This window comes from Vipera berus (assembly GCF_964194415.1).
Source record: "Vipera berus genome assembly, chromosome: W".
Taxonomy (NCBI): domain Eukaryota; kingdom Metazoa; phylum Chordata; class Lepidosauria; order Squamata; family Viperidae; genus Vipera; species Vipera berus.
Genome location: NC_138210.1, coordinates 25296099 through 25316392, shown reverse-complemented (window position 1 = coordinate 25316392; position 20294 = coordinate 25296099). Strand labels below are relative to the sequence as shown.

The 20294-nt window shown below is 46.1% G+C and overlaps 1 protein-coding gene across 1 annotated transcript in view; it reads left to right on the top strand.

The window, feature by feature from the left end:
• The window catches only part of LOC308676209 (nucleolar transcription factor 1-like), a 243248-nt gene that overhangs the window by 25664 nt on the left and 197290 nt on the right, over positions 1-20294 (top strand). Inside the window, exons 4-5 of the mRNA XM_081341986.1 lie at positions 1948-2031; positions 18142-18297. Of these exons, the coding sequence (XP_081198112.1) occupies positions 1948-2031; positions 18142-18297 (240 nt within the window). The remainder of the gene's footprint in view (positions 1-1947; positions 2032-18141; positions 18298-20294) is intronic.

Here is a 20294-nt window from a genome sequence, read left to right as displayed (position 1 = left end):
GCCCACCCACCTCTTCCTTTTCACTCCCCTCCAGAGCTGGACTGCCATGCTATGGATGATGGGGGAGGCTCAGTCGCCTTACCTGGTCTCCCTCCACCATTTTGGAGCAAGGGGGGAGTGACAGCAAAAGATTTCCGCCACTGGTAAACAGCCATGTCCGCTGCTGGAGGCGCTTTCTTCGGTCCCGGCTGCCCCTGCTTCACCCCACAAGAACACCTGCCTGGTGGCAGCCACCACCTCCATCAAGTCTCCCCTGGCTTGGGCCGTAACTGGGCGGTGCAAGCCTCCCTTGCCGCCTCTCTCCACCTGCCAGACACCCGCTGAAGCTGCCTGCCCGCTCTCTCCCACCATCTGCTTGCCACTTACAGGGCTTCCCAGGGTAGACGCTTGGGAGGCAAGGACAGTGCCGGCAGAACGCGACTTCAGGTGAGGAGAGCGGCACGGACAGGCGGGGGAAGCTGAAAAACTGGGCGGCACAAGCCTCCCCTATGGCCTCCCTCTGCCTGCCACACTTTCCTTTTGCAAGCAGACGAAGCTTCCAGTCTCCATCAGTTGTCTGTCCGGGCGAAAAGAGTTTGGGCGCCCATGGGGCACTTGGAAACAAAGTGAATTGCTCCATTTCCAAGTGCCCCATAGGTGCCCAAACACTTTTCACTCAAAGGGAGACTGGAAGCTTTGTTTGCTTGCAAACGGAGCGCTTGGAAACAGAGCAATTTGCTCTGTTTCCATGCGTCCCATAGGCACCTGAACACTTTTTGCCTGGATGGAGAACTGCGAGACTGGAAGCTTTGTCTGCTTGCAAAAGGAAAGAGTGTGTCAGACGGAGGTGGCAGGGGAGGCTTGCGTGGCCCAGTCCTTTGGCTTCCCCCGCCTGTCTGAGCCGCTCTCCTCCTTGGCTGAAGGTACGTTCCACTGGCACTGCCCTCGCCTCCTGAATGTCTACTTTGGGAAGCTCTGTAAAGCGTTGCAGCCATGGGCAAGCAGACAGTGGGAGGGAGTGGGTGGCCAGCCACAAAGTCAGAAATCCCACGAAAATAAGCCCTAATGGGTCTTTTGGTCAAAAAAAAATACAACCCGGTCTTATTTTTGGGGAAACACGCAGTTCTATTTTGCATTACCTGGAGGGATAATGCTGAGGCTTGCTTTTTGAATAGACAGGCAGAGGCTTGACTTGTTAAGCTTCAAACTAGAGAAGTACATTGCTATTTCTACAGTTACTGTCCTGATTTGTCTGCAGGGTTGAACCATGATATAGAGCAGGGCTTAGTAAGCTATGGAAAATGTGGAGGAACTACAACTCCCTAGATATCTTATCATTAGCAGTGGTGCTAGATGGGATTGTAGGAGTTCATTGACGGCTGAAGGACCCAGTTCCAGTCCCCTGATTTAATTCTATATGGATATGTAGATGTATTGCATCTGTAACTGAGAATTTGCATTCGACTTTGTGGTTGTGAATGTATATTGAGCAAACCAGGTTGGGGAAGGTTGCTTTTGTTTAATTAATGTATGTTAGCAGCAGCTGTATGTTAGCTGCAGCACAGAACATGGATTAGTCTTCCCAAATTCAAAGTGTAATTATTAGGACTATCTGTTCAATTTCCTGCATGACAAATGTTCATGGTAAATGTTAGTGTGCTGATAACCTCAGCATAGAATGATATACATTTTTGGAAATGAAAGGCAAGAAGAAATTTCAGTTCAGTAAAACAAAGAAAAATCACTGTCTCATTGGCAGGATAATAATTATAATCTTTCTACTATTACTAGTTCCTGCTTAAAGCTGCATAAATATTCACAAAATGAAGATCCCACTTGCCAAGTGAACCATTCAGCCCTATTTTTTAATCTATCAGTTTAAATTAGCAACCTTCAAAAAAATCACAACACTGTTCTCTTGTCCTCTCTCTCTTCTTACTTCATGACAACTATTTTTTATTCTTACAGGTGAGAAAGTTCCGGACCCTGACAGAATTGATCATGGATGCTGAAGAACATGTGAAAAACCCATACAAAGGCAAAAAACTGAAGGTAGGTGTTGGCTTTGAGGAGGATATGGTCAGCTAAAGAAATTTCTCTTAAATCAAGTTGTTGCTTTTGCCCAAATGGCACAAAATTTTGATACGTAACTCCAGTATTTCTTAAGACTCAGATGTGCTTCCATTTTCTTTTTTTCTGGTTATTTTTTAGTAATGGATTAGAGGGAGTCATAATTGGTAACATGCCACACTCCATGGATTTACCCATAACTTTCTCACAAGAGCGTATTTACTTGTAATATTTATGCCTCATCTACCCTCCAGGGGCTCAGGGTGGTTACATGACACTCCTTCCTCCACCACAGCTCTGTGTGTCAGTTTGGGCTGACATAGTAACTGACTCAGAGTCACACAGTGAACTTTCTAGGCATCCTGGGTCCCCATCAAATGGGTCTATGACAACTCACTGCAGCCAGGTGGGCGTGACCGGGTAGGTGTGCCCATCTTGAGTGCTGCCAGGTGGGCAAGGGTGAGTGGGTGTGGCTGGGTTGACACGAAGGATTAGGTGCAGCCCATTCGGGGCGGATGACTTGCGGCGGTTGGGTGGGCATGGCCAAGTGGACACAATCACATCTGTGTGGCTGGCTGGGGGGTGCCGGGTGGGTGTGGCCAAGTAGGTGCGGAAAAAGTTACCACGGGCAGCTGGAGGTGGAGCCAACTCAGCATCCCGCCAAAACAAAAATCACCCGGGGACGTGCTGGCAACTAGGAAGCAGGGAAGCGGCAAAATTTGAAAGGCAAAGGGTGGCCTTCCCCCTCCCCCTTTACAGAAGGGCTCCTTTTTTCTTGCTACTTCCTGAGCAGAGAATTCTATCTGTGGCAGGGAAGGGGGTGCCGGATTCCTCCTCCTCCAATTTGGTGAAAGAGGGCACTTTTGCTCTGCTATCTTTAGCAGAGAAGGGAGGGGCTGGATCCCCCCCCCTCCAATTTGGTGAAAGGGAGCATCTTTACTATGCTATGTCTGGCAGGGAAGGCAGGGGCTGGATTCCTCCCCCTCCAAATTTGGTGAAATGGAGCATTTTGCCTCTGCTATCTGGTAGTGGTTGGATTCCCCCCCTATTTGGTGAAACAGCATTTTTCCTCTGCTATCCCTGGCAAGGAAGGGAGGGCCTGGATTCCCCCCCCCCCCATTTGGTGGAAGAGAGCATTTTTGCTCTGCTATCTGGTAGGGAAGGGAGGGGCTGGATTCCCCGCAATTTGGTGAAATTTTGCTATGCAAAATAGTCTGGATGAAGGCACTGGTGAGGAGCTACCTTTGGTGGCCAGGGCTAGATAAAGCTATCGAGGCCCAAGTACATGGTTGCTACATGTATCAACAATCCGGATTGGAGATGCCACAGGCCCCTGTCCACCGATGGGAGGGCACTCACACACCGTGGTCAAGAATCCACATTGACAGTTTTTCTTAATAGTCTCAGGTTTCCTTCCCCCAAGCAGAAAACCAGTTCTATAGACATGCAAATTTAAGCCATCAAGAAGGTTGGAGCTAGCTTAGGAAGACAAAGCCCTAACATCTACATACTCCAGCCCCAGGAAAGCAGGATATGACCTTTGGACATAATAGGATTAACCCACAACCATCAAGAATACCAGAAAGGCACACCTAGACTCAGGTCAGAATACGTGATGCAGGAAATACAAACCCTGAAACAGGAAATAACCAAACAATAGAGTCCATGGGGTGTAAGAACCCACTCCCCACATGTGGTCAGACCTTTTGTGCTGGATCCATCTTTCTGTCTGGCTTTTGTCCGCAATAAACTGTAACCTTCTTCCTAAAGCAGTCGCCATGTTGTTTATCCCCGGCTTGGATGGAACCATAATGAAGACTTTTCATCCAGCAATTTTGGCACCCCAGAATGGGACTCCAAGCTAACCTCTCCAATGGACTGAGATTGGTAAGCCCCATCTTGCCGGCAGCAGACCCCTTTGTGTCTGTGGATGGGTTTCCCAGGCCCTGCCCATGTGGAGCCAGGGTAGTAAAGGGAGTTTGGGGTTTGAGCTCAAGGGTTGCTTTGGAAAGAAGGTGAAGGTGAGTGTTGTATTTTTGGTTCAAAGGCATTAAGTGAGACGATGTGTTGAAACAGCAACAAGTGTATTAACTCAGAACAGAACAGAAGCAAGCTAATGGCTGCTGTGCAGCTATTTATACGGTTGGCCTCTAGGCGGCGACCAATAGGTTTAAAATAGAAGTTTCCTGCCCCAAACCTAATTATCAGCCTGGAGACAGCAAGTCTGGCTCAGTAACAGCAACCGTTACATAACACAGAAATCTAGGTCAGACATTAAGCAAGTGATCAGACATTAAGCAAGTGATTTTAACAGAAATGGCCAGTACATTACACCCCTTCCCCCTAGATAGTTCAAACTCTCAGTTGTTTGACATAATCTTTCAGATAGTTAGGCGGCCTTTTTGACCGTTCAGAACGTCTAGGGGTTACAGGGACCTCCTGGTCTACCTGCTTGCCTGCCAGGCTGGGTAGACCAGGACTCTGAGGTTCAATGGAGTCTGAGTGACTCAAGTCCCTTTGGCTGGCCAGTCCCGGTCAGCCCAAACCAAAGTCCAATTGTGCAGCAAGGTCTGCAGGACTATCTGCCAGTGCAGTTTGCCTGTACAGATCAGCGGATACAGTCTGTGTGTCCGGAGGAGACTCTTCTATGGCCATTTCCCTGTCACCATGAGCAAGAGTTCTTTCAGAGCATGCAACCTGCTCTGTTGGACCGCTGTCCTGCGGGCCCTGTGTTCGGCCCTCTTGGGAGTCCTGAGTCAGCGACTGATCTGCTAGCTGCTGATGCGGCTGATCAATGTGCCGGCGAATGATTCGCCCATCTTCCAGGACCACTTCGTAGGAGAGTGGTCCTGACACCTTAACAATTTTTGCTGCCACCCACAAAGCCCCTTGCCCGTAATTCCGGGTCCAGACCCGGTCACACACTTGCAAACTTCTTGGTGTCTTTGGCTGTGCCGTGTCTGAGGCAACTCTGTCGAGGTGCAGCCTGTCCAGTTTGGTGATCAAAACGCCTGCCCCAATAAAGCTCGGCTGGGCTCTTGCCCATGGCGGTGCAGGGTGTTGTGTGCTGGCAGAGTAAGAAATCGGCCAGTCTGTGGTGCCAATCCCCTGTGACAATTCTTTTCAGGGATTCCTTGGTTGTTCGGACCATGCATTCCGCTTGACCGTTCGACGATGGGTGAAAGGGAGCCGACGTGGCATGCCTTATGAGGTTTGCCCTGAGGAAGGCCTGGAATTCTGAAGCGGTGAACTGAGCCCCATTGTCAGAGAGTAAGACGTCTGGAAGCCCATGTGTTGCAAATATTCTGCGCAGCACCTAGATGGTCCTAGCAGTAGTCATAGTGGAAATTGGTACAACTTCTAACCATTTAGAATGGCTGTCAACCACTATTAAAAACAGCTGTCGCTGAGAGGGCCCGGCAAAGTCAATGTGGATTCTTGACCACGGTGTGTGAGTGTCCTCCCATCGGTGGACAGGGGCCTGCGGCATCTCTGGTCCAGATTGTTGACACGTGTAGCAACCATGTACTTGGGCCTCGATAGCTTTATCTAGCCCTGGCCACCAAAGGTAGCTCCTTGCCAGTGCCTTCATCCAGACTATTCCCGGATGGCCTTCATGCAGAGACACAAGAACTCTGGGCCTTAACGAGCTGGGGACTATGACTCTACTTCCCCCAAGAATGCACCCTTTATGAGCTGAAAGCTCATCTTTCCTCATGAAGAAACTTTGAAATTCTGGCCCTGGACATTTGTCCACCCATCCTGTGTGAACCCAAGTTAGCACACAGCTAAGTGTTTTGTCAGGTGCTGTCTCAGCAGCTACGTCTCCAGCATGGAGAGGAGACTCTGGCAAATCCTGTATAGCTAAGATGTGTGCAGCCGGAGCCTGATCTGGCTCCACGTGTGGCAAGGGCAATCTGCTAAGGGCGTCTGCATGGCCCATTTCTTTGCCCGGTTTGTGAATCAGCCTGTAACTGTAGGCTGAAAGGAATATAGACCACCTCAGCATTCGAGGAGACATAATCTGAGGTGTGTGCCTATTCGTAGTGAACAACCCTAGAAGTGGCTTGTGGTCTGTGAAGACCGTGAAATGGCGGCCATACAAATAGTCATGGAATTTTTTAACCCCGGCCACAATGGCCAAGGGCCTCCTTGTCAGTCTGCGCGTAATTGCACTCTGCAGATGACAGGGTCCTTGAATAATAAGTGATGGGAGACTGTTTCCCATCAGCTGACAAATGGCTCAACACAGCCCCAACCCCATAGGAGGATGCATCACACGCGACGCAGACTGGCAGCTTTTCATTAAAATGAGTGAGCACCGAGTTGGAGGACAGCAGTGATTTGACTGCCTGGAAACGTATTTCGTGGACATTGGTCCACTGCCACTGAGCCTTTTTGTCTAAGAGCCGGTGTAACGGCTCTGCCACTGCGGTCTTATGTGGGAGGAATGCATGATAAAAATTAAGAAGGCCCAAGAAAGCTTGAAGCTCACCCTTGGACTGAGGGCTTGGGGCCTGCTGAATCGCTTTCAGCTTTGAATCCGCAGGATGAATGCCCTCGGCATCTATGCGGAATCCAAGGAACTCAGTTGACTGCACCCCAATCTTGCACTTCTCTTTTTTTAATTTAAGTCCCGCTGTGCCGAACCGCTGAAGGACGGCTCTAAGCCGTTCAGCCAGCCAGAACTTCTGTAGACTCCCCGGCAATCATTGAAGTAGAGGCAGACCCCCGGGATGCCCTTGAGCATGCGCTCTATTACTCCTTGGAAAATCCCTGGTGCTACACTCACTCCAAACTGTAGGCGCTTGACCTTGAAGGCCCCCCCCCCATGGGTAACAATGGTTTGGGCAGCTGCCATGGCCTTGTCCACCGGCAGCTGTTGATAGGCCTAATTTGGCGAACACGCTGCCTCCCTGCAAAGATGCCAAAATATGGCTGACAACTGGCACTGGGTACGCGTGCTGTTGAAGTGCCCGGTTAATGGTGTACTTACAAGTCAGCACAAATACTTCTCCATTGGCCTTAAGTGGTGTTACTATGGGGGTCTCCCACACCCCACTATCTACGGGCTGGAATACCCCCTGACTGACCAGCTTATCCAGCTCTGCATCGATTTTGGGCTTTAAAGTGAAAGGCACTCGATGAGGCTTTACCCGGATTGGCGTTACCAAGGGATCAAGCTTGAAAGCCCTTGTACTCTCCTAGGCTTGGACTGAAAACATTTGCGAACTCTTGGAAAACTGAAGACAAGTCTGCCGCCTGTGTTCGGTGAATGCCAGTTACTTGGATGCCGAATGCATCAAACCAATTGAGCCCTATGAGGCTCGTGCGTTGGCCTTCCACCATGACAACATCTAGTTGGCCTGTAAACCCCTTGAAATTCACCAGAAACGTGGCTTCGCCCTTGACCACCACTCGGGAGGTTTGGAAGTCTGTGCGGAGCAGGTTAGATGGCCGAAGTTTGACCCTTCTGTTGCTGCAGTTGCATATGTGCCGGAAGGTTCCAATGGAGTTGATGGACACGGCTGAGCCTGTTGTTGTGATTCAGGGTCAGCCTGTGGGTTCGGCAGTTGGGTCGGACGACTCAGAGGAGGAGGAGGGGGGTGTTGAAGAGCTTGCTGATGATGGCCTTGAGGCTCCGCAGAGCCCTCAGCCGGGCACCTCCCACTTGGTCACGACGGAGACCCAGCTGTGTGAGCCTGACAGCGTGGATGAAGATGACCCACAGCTGGCCCTGTTCAAGGACGCCCGACGCAGGAGGCAGTCAATCAGGAGTAAACAGAGGAAGGCAATGGGGCACCTCGGAAGGAGGCAGAGAGAGGCCACGCCCTGAACTGTATTTAAGGGGAATGTGTGGGAGGGCTGGTTTGCTGAAGGCAACCGCTTGGATAGTTCCTGTTTCATAGCTCCTGTTTCATGGTTGGTGTCTTGTCTTGCTCTGTTTTATGTTAATAAATTTGGCAGTCTTTATTCCAGCCTCTTGCCGTTTGTAAAGGGGTTGTCCCTGCTTTTGCTGCAGGGCCGGTAGCAGGCTGGTACAGAACACCTGTGTCCAGTTCCATTTTTCATGGAACTCCCTGAAGCTTGACTTGAAGTCAAAGCTCCTGTTTAAGTGGGCGGTGGGCACCAGTGCAGAACACGCTCCTCCAGCTGGAGTAGAACCCTACTCGGTGTTGCTCCGGGGCCCCGGTACCTCTCCTGAATGAATCTTCCTGCTGACGGTCCCTCTGGCAACCTCGGCAGACAGCGGCGATGTGGCCTGGTTTGCCACACGCCCGGCATGTTGCTGTTCGGAATCGGCATTCTGCGTGTTGATGGCCCCCACAGCCCATGCATATAAGGAACGGAACTGCCTTGTCAACTGGCTGCAGTCCCTTCTGGTGCTTCTGTAGCTTGTCAACCTCGTAGTCAGATTTGGTGTCTTCCATCCATTCAGCATCATTGTGGTGGACGGCTTCAGTGCTTGCTGCGCTTTTGGAGGCCTGCAGCACTTTAACGGCCCCTCCGGCAGCTTCGTCCACCATGACCTCCTTCAAGGACTCTTATAGCGACAGAGTCTCCTTGGTGAACAGTTTTTGTTGGAGCTCTTGGTTCCGGAGTCCACAGACTAAGCGGTTTCTTAGTCTCTCCTCCAAATCTGCAAAATTGCAGAGACGGGACGCTTGACAAAGAGCAGCGATGAATTCTGTGGCCGTCTCACTGGGCTGTTGTTCCTGCTGCTCAAAAGCATGCCTCCATGCTATGATGGATAATTTGGGCTCGAAGTGGTCTCGGAGCTTTTTCTTTAAGTCCGCGTAGGTGACGGACTCGAGCAGCGTTGGTGCAACCAGGTTCTCAGCAATGTCAAAGGTGGCTGGGCCGCACACGCAGAGGAGAGTCGTGGCCTTCAGTCCGTCTTTGCCGAACTGGTTGGCGCAGAGGTAATTTTCAATGCGAGAAATGTAGGACACCCATCTCTCCAGGTGTGTGACATCGAACTCTTTGAGTTTCCCCACTTTCGCCATGGTGAGTTGCTTGTGTTGCTCATTGCTCATGTTGCCTTGTGCTGCTGGCTTCTGCGTAGGCCCTAGGATGGATCATTAGGGCGAGGTGGTCTCCAGCGTGTCTTGCTGGCAGACCGAGGGGGGGAACGTGGTTCCTGCCAGGCTCTGTGCTGGGCTCACCCCCTAGTTACTTCAGACTTCCAGTGAAGCAGCACATCACACCTTCATTGCAAGTGATTTTAATAGAAACAGCCAATACATTACAGTGAGTACCTCTAAATTTTAACTTTAAAGCCCAGGGGAGTGAAAGAAATGTGTGTATGTGTCTCTGTGTGTGAGTGAGAAGACCTTTTTCCCAATCACAGTTGGATATTGCTCCCTCTGGTCTTTCCTAGCCACAGAAAGGATCTCTTCAAGTTGCAGACCCTGGAAAGCATGGGGGTTTGGCCAGAGTGCAGGACCTTCTGTTAGGGAAAAGGGAAAGGCTGTGTGAAAATGGAATGGAATGAGTGAATGAGACAATTGGATTTGGGGCAACCAACTGGTAAGGCCCTGTAAGCAAAGCTCATCTATAGGAAGGGCCTGTACTAGTGCACAAAGCACAGGTCTTCCCAGACTTCTCCTAAGTCTGAAAACTGACAGGCGGTGGTAAGAGAAGGAGGCCGGGTACCTGTTGTGGCGGGTCCTCCTTGGACTGTTTTTTAGTTCTGCAAAGTGACGGCAGGGAGTTCCCTAGGTAGGAAGGGCCAGTAGTACTTCGTTAGGGAACCGAAGTCTTCCTGGGGATTTTTTTGAGCCCAAAAACCTACAGGCGGGGCAGCAGGGATAGTGTTGCTGAGAGCAGCTGGGAAGTGCTGCTAGGAACCCGACTGAGCCGATTGAACCCCACATCGTAAGGGGAACATGGTTAGCTGTAGTTTGACAGTGGGAATTAGGTCACTTATTGGAGATTTGCTCAAGGTGTGGGGCGAGGTGAGTGCCTGTCCTGCATGGTATGAAAAGGAAGCAAGCAGGACAAATTTGTGAGAAATGGGCTTTGCTCAGGGCTTTGCTGGGAAACCAATTTGGCTAAATAAAGGTACTCAAAGTGAAAATAAGAAATACCGTATTTTCTGGCGTGTAAGACGACTTTTTAACCCATGAAAATCTTCTCAAAAGTTGGGGGTCGTCTTATACGCCGGGGGTTAGGGTTAGGGGCGGTTTTATTGTCCGATGTTACAGGAAAAACCAGAGGCAACACCCCTCCACACATACACACACGCAGGCACCCTCGGCAGCTCATTGATGGGGGGGGAGGAAGGGGGAGGGAATCACAAAATTGCTGTCCGTTGTCCAGCCCTGTGGGCCCGACACTACGCAGGGGGGGTGTCTCATTCCAAAAACAAGCCCTGCTTCACCTATTCACCCCCCCGCTGTACACGGCTCGCTCCATGACCCGGCGCTCCGACGAACAAGGGAGGAGGTCGCCAGTAATCAGCAAGACCGACTATCAGCTGATCGTCGGTTCCTGGCTCTGCAAACCCGACGACCAGCTGCTTCACGGCATTTGCACGCGCCTGCGTTGCAGGGCTTTGCTGAGGACCCCGCAGGCACTCAGGAGGACAGCCCAGTCTGCCTTGCCGTACAGGGAGCCTGGGCACTACAAAACATGCCAGCTGTTCCCTTGCCTGCCGACGGACCTGTGCCGGGACTGCATGCTATAGCCTGCGCGCTGGAGGCAAGGGCCGGCTGTTTTCCGTCGGTGTCAGATGGACCGGAGCCGGGGACTGCTGGAGGGTGGCCCTGGGACGTGTGGACGAGCCCGCTGGAGCCAGATAGGGATGGGGGGGCAGTTGGTTGGAGAGGGATAGGCACACACTGGGAGCACGTTAGTGTTTTCACCCGGGTTGGGGTAGAAGGGGTTTGGAGAAGAGTCACCCAGGATACTAACCTTGCCATGGATGGCGCACGGGGGAACGTGGGCGCAGGAGCGCGCGGGGAAACGGAAAAGGGGTGGGATGTTTATAGGCACTGGCCGGATGTTGGCTTGCACAGGGAAGGGTGGAGTCGAGACATGTATCGGCTATAAAATGTGCGTTGGAGGCGTATGGCTTCCAACGCTGACTTCCAACTTGTTTTCGGACCTGTGAATAAGCATTCATTTTGTTAACTGTTCCACGGCTGGTTGACTGTGCTTCGTTGAGGACGGCTTGACATCCGTCAGCAAAGATGTGGCCTTTCGGCAACAGTTTTCCTACTAAGTACCTGTGTGTCATAAGCATTTGAATTAAAATTACCATATTAAAATTAAATCTGATGTTTTTTAATTTTTATTTGGTGTGCGTTGGAAGAGGGGTAGTCTTATACGGCGAGTATAGCCCAAACCCTATAATTTAACAGGAAAAGTAGGGGGTCGTCTTATACGCCCAGTCGTCTTATACGCCGGGAAATACGGTAGTGATTCTCTCTCTTTCTTTCTCTCTATGCAACCACGTGGTATGTTTAAGATGTGCCTTCCCTAATTTGACTTAATGATGGGAATGACTAGGATGTGTAAAACTAAGACTTTTGTTTCCTTTTCTGTTCTCTTGTCTTTGTGTGTATACTGTATGTGTGTCAAAGTCTTTGTATGTGAGGTAAATGTGACTGTTAATTGTTTCTAACCCAAAGAGAAAAGAATTTTAAAATTCTGCTAAAAATTCTTCTTAAAATAACCCATAAAAGAATATACCCTCACTCTGTCTGGCCAACAAACAGAGTGAAGAAAATTTGTTTGTTTGTTTTTCTTCTCCCTTTCTCTCTCTGTACTCTTAAGAACAGCCCAAAGTTAGCAGGAGGGAATGTTTTAAGTTCATCTGCTGGAAAGGTTTCACTCTTGAATTTAACAATAGTAAAGTTGGAAGGGACCTTGGGGGTCATCTAGTCTAACCCCCTGCTCAGGCAGGAAACCCTATACCAACTTTATCAAATGCCTTACTGAAGTCCAAGTAAATTGTATCCACAGCATTCCTCTGGTCCACTAATTTTGTCACTTGGTCAAAGAATGCAATAAGATTTGTTTAGCATGATCTGTTTTAGACAAACTCATGTTGGCTTTTAGTAATGAATTTGTTTGCCTGTAGGTGTTCGTTGATTTGTTGTCTGATTATCTTTTCCAGAATCTTCCCAGGTATTGAGGTCAAGCTAATAGGTCTGTAGTTTCCTGGATCTATTTTTTTCCCCTTTCTTCCCTTTTTTTTAAGATGGGAACTACATCAGCTCTTTTCCAGTCCTCTGGTAGTTCCCTAGTGCTCCAGGATCTTTGAAAAATATAGTTCAGTGGTTCTGAGATCATATCTGCCAGTTCCTTGAGAACCTTGGGGTGTAATCCATCTGGTCTTGGTAATTTGAACTCGTCTAGGCTGCATAGGAGCTCACTTGCCATTTTCTTGCTTATCTTAATTTGTGTTTCTAATCTATTTTTATTGTATTGTTTCTGATAGGTTGGACTGTTTTTTTTTCTTTTGTGTAAAGACGGATGCAAAAAAAAATATGAGTTAAATAGTTTTGCTTTCTCCCTGTTGCTTGTCACCTTCTTGCCACAATCATTTCTTTAACTTTTTTCTTGCTTTTTACATGTTGAAAGTAGTTTTTTTCTTATTTTTGACTTTGGTCGCAAGCCTTAGTTCATTTTGATCCTTAGCTTTCCTCATTTCATCTTTGCAGGCTTGGACTATTTGCTGATATTGTGCCTTAGTTATGTGCCCCTTTCTACTTTTTATGCTTGTCTTTTTATCTTTCAATTTATCAGAGAGTTCTTTGTGCAGCCATGCTGATATCTTTTGAGAGCTGTTATTTTTCTTTGTTGGTATTGTGCTAGACTTTTTTTTTTCAAAATTTCCCAAGCTTCTTGAGTTGTTTTCCCCTTGAGGATTCTCATCCATGGAATCCTTCCTAAGCCTTCTCTAAATTTATTGAAATTAGCTCTCTTAAATCCAAGACACTAGTTTGACTGTATTGCTTGTGCTTCCATAATGTTGAATTCCAATTTTGCACTATCACCCCCCTCAAGGTTCCTGTGGCTTCAACACCTTCTATCATTTCATCTCTTTTAGTGAGAATTAGATCCAATATGGCTAATTCCCTAGTTCCCTTCTCTACTTTCTGTTTGATTTTCCACGTGGTGCAGTTTGTCTCCCAGTTGATGCCAGGGTAATTAAAGTCCCCCATTACTATTGTGATGTGCTTCCTACATACCTTAGTTAGCTGACTAGCAAAAAGTTCATCTATTTCCTCTGTTTGGTTGGGTGGCCTAGCCATCCACACCGACGTGATTGCGTCCACTTGGCCATGCCCACCCAACCACCGCAAGTCATCCGCCTGGAATGGGCTGCACCTAATCCTTTGCGTCAGCCAGCCCCACCCACTTACCCATGCCCACCTGGCAGCACTCAGATGGCCACGTCTACCCGTTCACGCCCACCTGGCTGCAGTGAGTCCTCCCATTCCCTCATCAAACACCTTAACAATTGTATCAGATGTGCCCCTACTGTGGATGTGCACATGGATACATAATTGTATATTTGTGTTTCAAGTGTAAGCTTTGCTAAAAGCTATTAAAATCATTCCAATTCATGTGAATAGGAGAAAGTTTAGAAAGGTCCTAGGTATGTAGCTATTCATTGTACAGTATTGGTAAAAGTGGATGATGTGAATATTGAGAATCACAAGTTTATCGGAGGTCACATTGTGACATGAAATAATGCCACTAGCATGTACAATTTTTGAATATAGTTTGTTATCTAAGTATTATGGGGCAGGGGCAGGGTTCCATTTATTTCTGAATTAAAGATAGAAGTAAATATACCTTTAATAGACATTGCTGTTAAGAGTGTGAAACATTGAAAATGACTCATACCAGAATGTATGCCAAGAAAGAATTGTTACAATTATGTTAACAGGCATGTTACAGTATTTATTAAAACTGATTGAAAGCCAGGGTGGCCATGCTTGAATGTAAATCATAAAAAAAGCAATTTCATGGAGCTGGCATTTCCCCCACAATCAGATGCTGTTAGTCTTGTCCCATTATGCACATTAAAATTAGTAAGATCTTTCCTCTTCCTTGTAAAGATTTGCATGGCGAATTACAGTTAATGTCTCTGCATAATCCATTGCTTTGGCATTCCATTCTTCTAATTAGCGGATGATGAAGAGAATGTATTTCTGCCGCCTCTATTTGAAATGTAGCTGAACTTGTTCAAAATTTTCCTGGTGAAGACATTCAACAGAATAACTTTGCCCTTCATGCCTTGTTTGAAATCCAGAATATTAATTTGTGCAGAATTAATAAACATGGTGGGTCTCTCTGAGAACAGATAAATTTGGTTTAGTTAATCTCCCTACCCTAGGCCTGCTCATAATGTTTCTTTGTGTGGGTCTTTGCAAATGGTACTATATTGTCTAACTGAACACTTTACAAATAATTGTTGGATGAAATCTGGATAGGGGAATCTGCCTTCATTCTATGATATATTACAGAAAACCAAAACAAGGAAATTCTTTGTTACTTGTCATGGCCAATTTTACAACCATTTTTGTCATATTTTTTAAAAGAATCACTCCAGTTAAGTGAATCATACGCTCATCAAGCAAATGCGGCTGCCCCCATTGACTTTGCTTGTCAGAAGCCAGCTGGGATGGTTATGAATGGTGATCACATGAACCTGGGATGCTGCAACCATCGTAAATACATGACAGTTGCTAAGCACATGAATTTTGATTACATGGCCATGGGGATGCTGCAATGGTTGTAAGTGCGAGGGCCAGTTGAAAGTCACTTGGTTTTGAAGTGGCTATGTTTTCACGTGATTTCTTGATGTATCATTTGAAAGACTGCCTCCCCCTCAAACACATTTCCTTTCTATGTGACCTCTTTGTAAATCGTTCTTAAATATAGCAAATCACATTTTTCTTGAAAACGTTTGGTAAGTTTTGATAATGAGTTCTGGAAACAAGCTGAAGTCCAAATAGCTCCACCCCTAGTGTCTTGCATGTATCGTGCTCTGTTACAGGAATCTGCTGCTTAATTTCTGCAGCCCTGTATACCCAAACCTATTCTCTTAGAGACAACTGCATTGAACTGCTCCATTGGCAATTACATTGCATGCAAGATACTTAAGGCACAGCTATTCCAAACCCAGTCTCCATGCTGGATTTAAGTCATTTTCAGATTACTTGAATCTGAAGGAATCCAGATGGAGCTATTCCTTACTGTGCCTGCCTGACCTGCTGACAACCTGACTGCTTTCCTTAGAACATTGCAAGAATACATACAAATCTATTTTATCAGTTTTGCAAGAATAATGAATAGTAAATACACACTCTGCAAACTTGGAAACATTCCTAGACATCAAACATTAAAAAGCTGCAGTATTTAATTAAAAGTACAGTATTCAGAGGAAATTATGTATTTGGTGTCCAGTTGAGGGCTATTCTTTTTCCAGGTGACAGGGCTAAAGCCCAAAGTAAGTGTTACTTTTTTTTCTTTTTGTGATGCTGCTTCCTTTTTCTGCCCACATAGGTGGGACATAGTTTCTTGAAGGTCTAAACATAACAAAACAACATATCTTGTAATACTTTGATTATTTAATATACCTCATATTTTCCTATGTTGTATTTTATCATACAATTTGTCATAATTGTGATGATTATGGCGTACAGCTCATGAAAACCCCAAATCCACAATCTCAGAAAATTAGATTATTACATGCAATCAATAAAACAAGGAGTGTACATAGAACAATATCGGACCTCTGAAAAGTATAAGCATGCATATGTACTCAGTACTTGGTTTGGGCCCCTTTTGCAGCAATTACTGCCTCAATGCGGCGTGGCATGGAAGCTATCAGCCTGTGGCACTGCTGAGGTGTTATGGAAGACCAGGATGCTTCAACAGAGGCCTTCAGCTTTTCTGCATTGTTCGGTCTCATGTCTCTCACCTTTCTCTTGGCAATGCCCCATAGATTCTCTATGGGGTTCAGGTCAGGCGAGTTTGCTGGCCAATCAAGCACAGTAATCCCACGGTCATTGAACCAGGTTTTGGTGCTTTTGGCAGTGTGGGCAGGGGCCAAGTCCTGCTGGAAAATGAAGTCAGCATCCCCATAAAGCTTGTCTGCGGAAGGAAGCATGAAGTGCTCCAAAATCTCCTGGTAGACGGCTGTGTTGACCCTGGACTTAATGAAGCACAGTGGACCAACACCAGCAGATGACATGGCTCCCCAAATCAACACAGACTGTGCAAACTTCACACTGGACTTCAAGCATCTTGCAGTGTGTGCCTCTCCATTCTTCCTCCAGACTCTGGGTCCTTGGTTTCCAAATGAGATGCAAAAGTTGCTCTCATCAGAAAAGAGGACTTTGGACCACTGAGCAACAGACCAGGTCTGGTTTTTTTTAGCCCAGGTAAGACGCTTCTGACGTTGTTTGTTGTTCAAGAGGAATACGACATTTGAAGCCCATGTGTGTGGTGGCTCTTGATGCACTGACTCCAGCCTCAGTCCACTCCTTGTGAAAGTCCCCAAACAGGTCAGCAGTCTTCCCCATGATTGTGATTCCTACTGAACCAGACTGAGAGACCATTTAAAGGCTCAGGAACCCTTTGCAGGTGTTATGGCTTAATTAGCTGATTAGATTGGGACACTTTGAGCCTAGAATATTGCACCTTTTCACAATATTCTAATTTTCTGAGATTGTGGATTTGGGGTTTTCATGAGCTGTACGCCATAATCATCACAATTATGACAAATCACGGCTTGAACTATCTTGCTTTGCATGTAATGAGTCTATCTCATATATTAGTTTCCCCTTTTAAGTTGCATTACTGAAATAAATGAACTTTTGCATGATATTCTAATTTTTCGACTTTCACCTGTATAATCCATCAACTGTTCTCATGTCCAATTCTGTGTCAGTTATTCTTTAAATGAAGGGGTGGTTTTTGTTTTTTACATAGATGCATATTAACACAATTTGGACTGCCATTCTTCTAGAGAAGGAATTCTATGTGATCAAATTTTCATTTTTTTCAGTTTCAAGCAAGAAGTCCAGAAGCAGTTTCCAGGGGCCACAGGTTTCTTTATTGGTTATGAAATGATAGTGGAAAACTAGTTCTCAGTCCCATTTTTTAAGAATGACTGACTAGTGGCATAGTTATTAACAGGTATTACAATTATGGTAAACAGCCCCTGAATTCCTACAATGCTCACTGAAGCTTGGAGCCTCTACAGTAATGAAATGTTTTGTATGATTTGTAAAAAAAATGCAGTTTAATGGAAAACTTCTCCAATTTCTTGCATTGCTACTAATGATGAATGTTAAATTCAGGATTCTAGTCATACCTTTAGGTTTATAGTGTTGCATTTTGAATGTAGGAACTACTTTATGCCAGGATAATATTGCCAACTCTGATTGAATCTTGGTCTTCCTAGAATTGGAGATACCACAGGTGCTTTACATGGAGATTTTAGGCCAGTCACTCTCTCAGGCTAACTTATCTTGCCAGGTTCTTGTCGTAGGAAAATAGAGAAGGGAACACTATACATGTCAACTTGAGCTCTTGAATGAAAGGAGAGAAATCTAATAAATAATGTGTAGCAATAATAATTAACAGTTGGGAAGGCTGTGGAAGACTTCAATGTTTGCTGGTCTGCCTTACAAAGGTAACCTACCTCAGCCTAGGAACAACTAGTTTAAAACAATAACAAAAAGCAATGACAGAACAGACAGACAGACATTTAAATTCTTTATACTGTATTTTATTTATTTGATTTGATTTGTGTGCTGCCCATCTCCTCTAGAAGCAACTGAATCTTCAGAAGTAGTTGCATTTCTGTGTGTGGTCACATAGAGATGTTAAGCTGAAATAAAGCTTACATTAGATCAGTGGAGTTTCATGGTTGAGTTTAATTGAAGGTGTTACTTAAATATGCTATCACTTTATTCCAAATTCTTGGCTGAGCTCAACTTTTATTGAAAACGTTACAAACAAAACACACAAGAAGATTAAGTAAAACTTTGCTTTTTGTGGGAAAACAAATCTTCTCAAAATATTTTTTCCTTATTTACTTTCTCTCCTGCCCTTATTCAGAAGCATCCTGACTTCCCCAAAAAACCTTTGACTCCATATTTCCGTTTCTTCATGGAAAAGCGAGCAAAGTATGCTAAGCTACATCCAGAGATGAGCAATCTGGATCTAACCAAGATTCTCTCAAAAAAATATAAGGAGCTCCCCGAAAAGAAAAAGGTGAGCAGTACATATTTAAAAATGTGGTAAGGGGTATCAGGAGTGGCAGATTTCCATAACTTCCAGTAAAGCTCTGCAAGTAAGAGAAAGAGAAAGGAAAAAACTAGTATTTTCTTCTTGGGAAACATAGTACCTACAAATTACATATCTTGTGCTTTCTGCAAAAAGGGTATTCCCTTTCTCAAGGGCTCTGCAAATGTGTTACCATTGTAAAGCAGAAATTATGAACCTTAGAATGAGTTTATAGGACAATTTCTTTAGACTGTTGTTTAATAATGGCTGCAGATTGTTAGGATCTTGAGCTTAAAGCTGGATGCTTTCCTTGTGAAGGGCCTGTTTTTATTCCTTTCTGTTCTAGAATAACCCTCCCATGAATTGGTTGTAACCTTTATATATCTGGGTGGCAAAGTGGGTGACTAAAGGACCTTGACTCTACTGGCCTGCTGAATTGGCATCACTTGACATTTAGTGAACAACTTCTGATGGCTTGAGGGCTGCACCATGTTTTGTATAGCATGTTGAGATCCACACTTCAAAAATCAGCTGGTGTATTGTACGGTTCATTTTGAGTGGCAGAATTTTAAGAGATGTCTAAGCATTTGCAAGGTGCCTCTTTTGTCTATTAAAATCCCCCTATACAAGTAGTCCTCGACTTACAACTGGAATTGAGCTTGGAATTACATTTGTAAGTCATGACAGTCATTAAGCAGGTCACCATGTGACCATGCCCAATTTTCCAACTTTTTTGCAACACTCATTAAGCGAACACCACAGTTATTGAGTGAATGCTGTAGTTGTTAAACGAATCCATTTTATCCAATGGGTGCTTTTTGCTGGAAACTGTCAAAAACCACCAAAAATCATGGTCATGTGTCCGCAGGATCTTGCAAAAGGCTGTAAATATGAGCCGGTTTCCAAGTGTCCAAAATGTGATCACCTGACTGCAGTGGGGGGGGGATGCGGCCATCAGAACTCTGGAACCAGGTTGCAAGTACCTTTTTGGAGATCTATCGTAACTTAGAATGGTCGCTACGTGACCAGTCATTAGGCAAGGATTTGTTGTTGTTGTTAGCTGCGAAGTCGTGTCCGACCCATCGCGACCCTATGGACAACATTCCTCCAGGCCTTCCTGTCTTCTACCATCTTCTGGAGTCCATTTAAGCTCACGCCTACTGCTTCAGTGACTCCATCCAGCCACCTCATTCTCTGTCGTCCCCTTCTTCTATTGCCCTCGATCTTTCCCAGCATTAGGCTCTTCTCCAGTGAGTCCTTCCTTCTCATTAGGTGGCCAAAGTATTTGAGTTTTAGCTTCAGGATCTGGCCTTCTAAAGAGCAGTCAGGATTGATCTCCTCTAGGACTGACCGGTTTGATCGCCTTGCAGTCCAAGGGACTCGCAGGAGTCTTCTCCAGCACCATAGTTCAAAGGCCTCAATTCTTTGGCGCTCAGCCTTTCTTATGGTCCAACTTTCACTGCCATACATTGCAACTGGGAAGACCATAGCCTTGACTATACGCACTTTTGTTGACAGGGTGATGTCTCTGCTTTTTAGTGTGCTGTCTAGATTTGCCATGGCTTTCCTCCCCAGGAGCAAGCGTCTTTTAATTTCTTGGCTACAGTCCCCATCTGCAGTGATCTTGGAGCCCAGGAAAACAAAATCTGTCACTACCTCCATTTCTTCCCCATCTATTTGCCAGGAATTGAGAGGGCCAGTTGCCATGATCTTGGTTTTCTTAATGTTAAGTTTCAACCCAAGTTTTGCACTCTCCTTCTTCACCCGCAACAAGAGGCTCTTTAGTTCTTCTTCACTTTCTGCCATTAGAGTGGTATCATCTGCGTATCTTAGGTTGTTGATATTTCTTCCGGCAATCTTAATTCCAACTTTTGATTCATCTAGCCCTGCCTTTCTCATGATGTGCTCTGCATATAAGTTAAATAGGCAGGGCGACAGTATACAGCCTTGCCGGACTCCTTTCCCAATTTTGAACCAATCAGTGG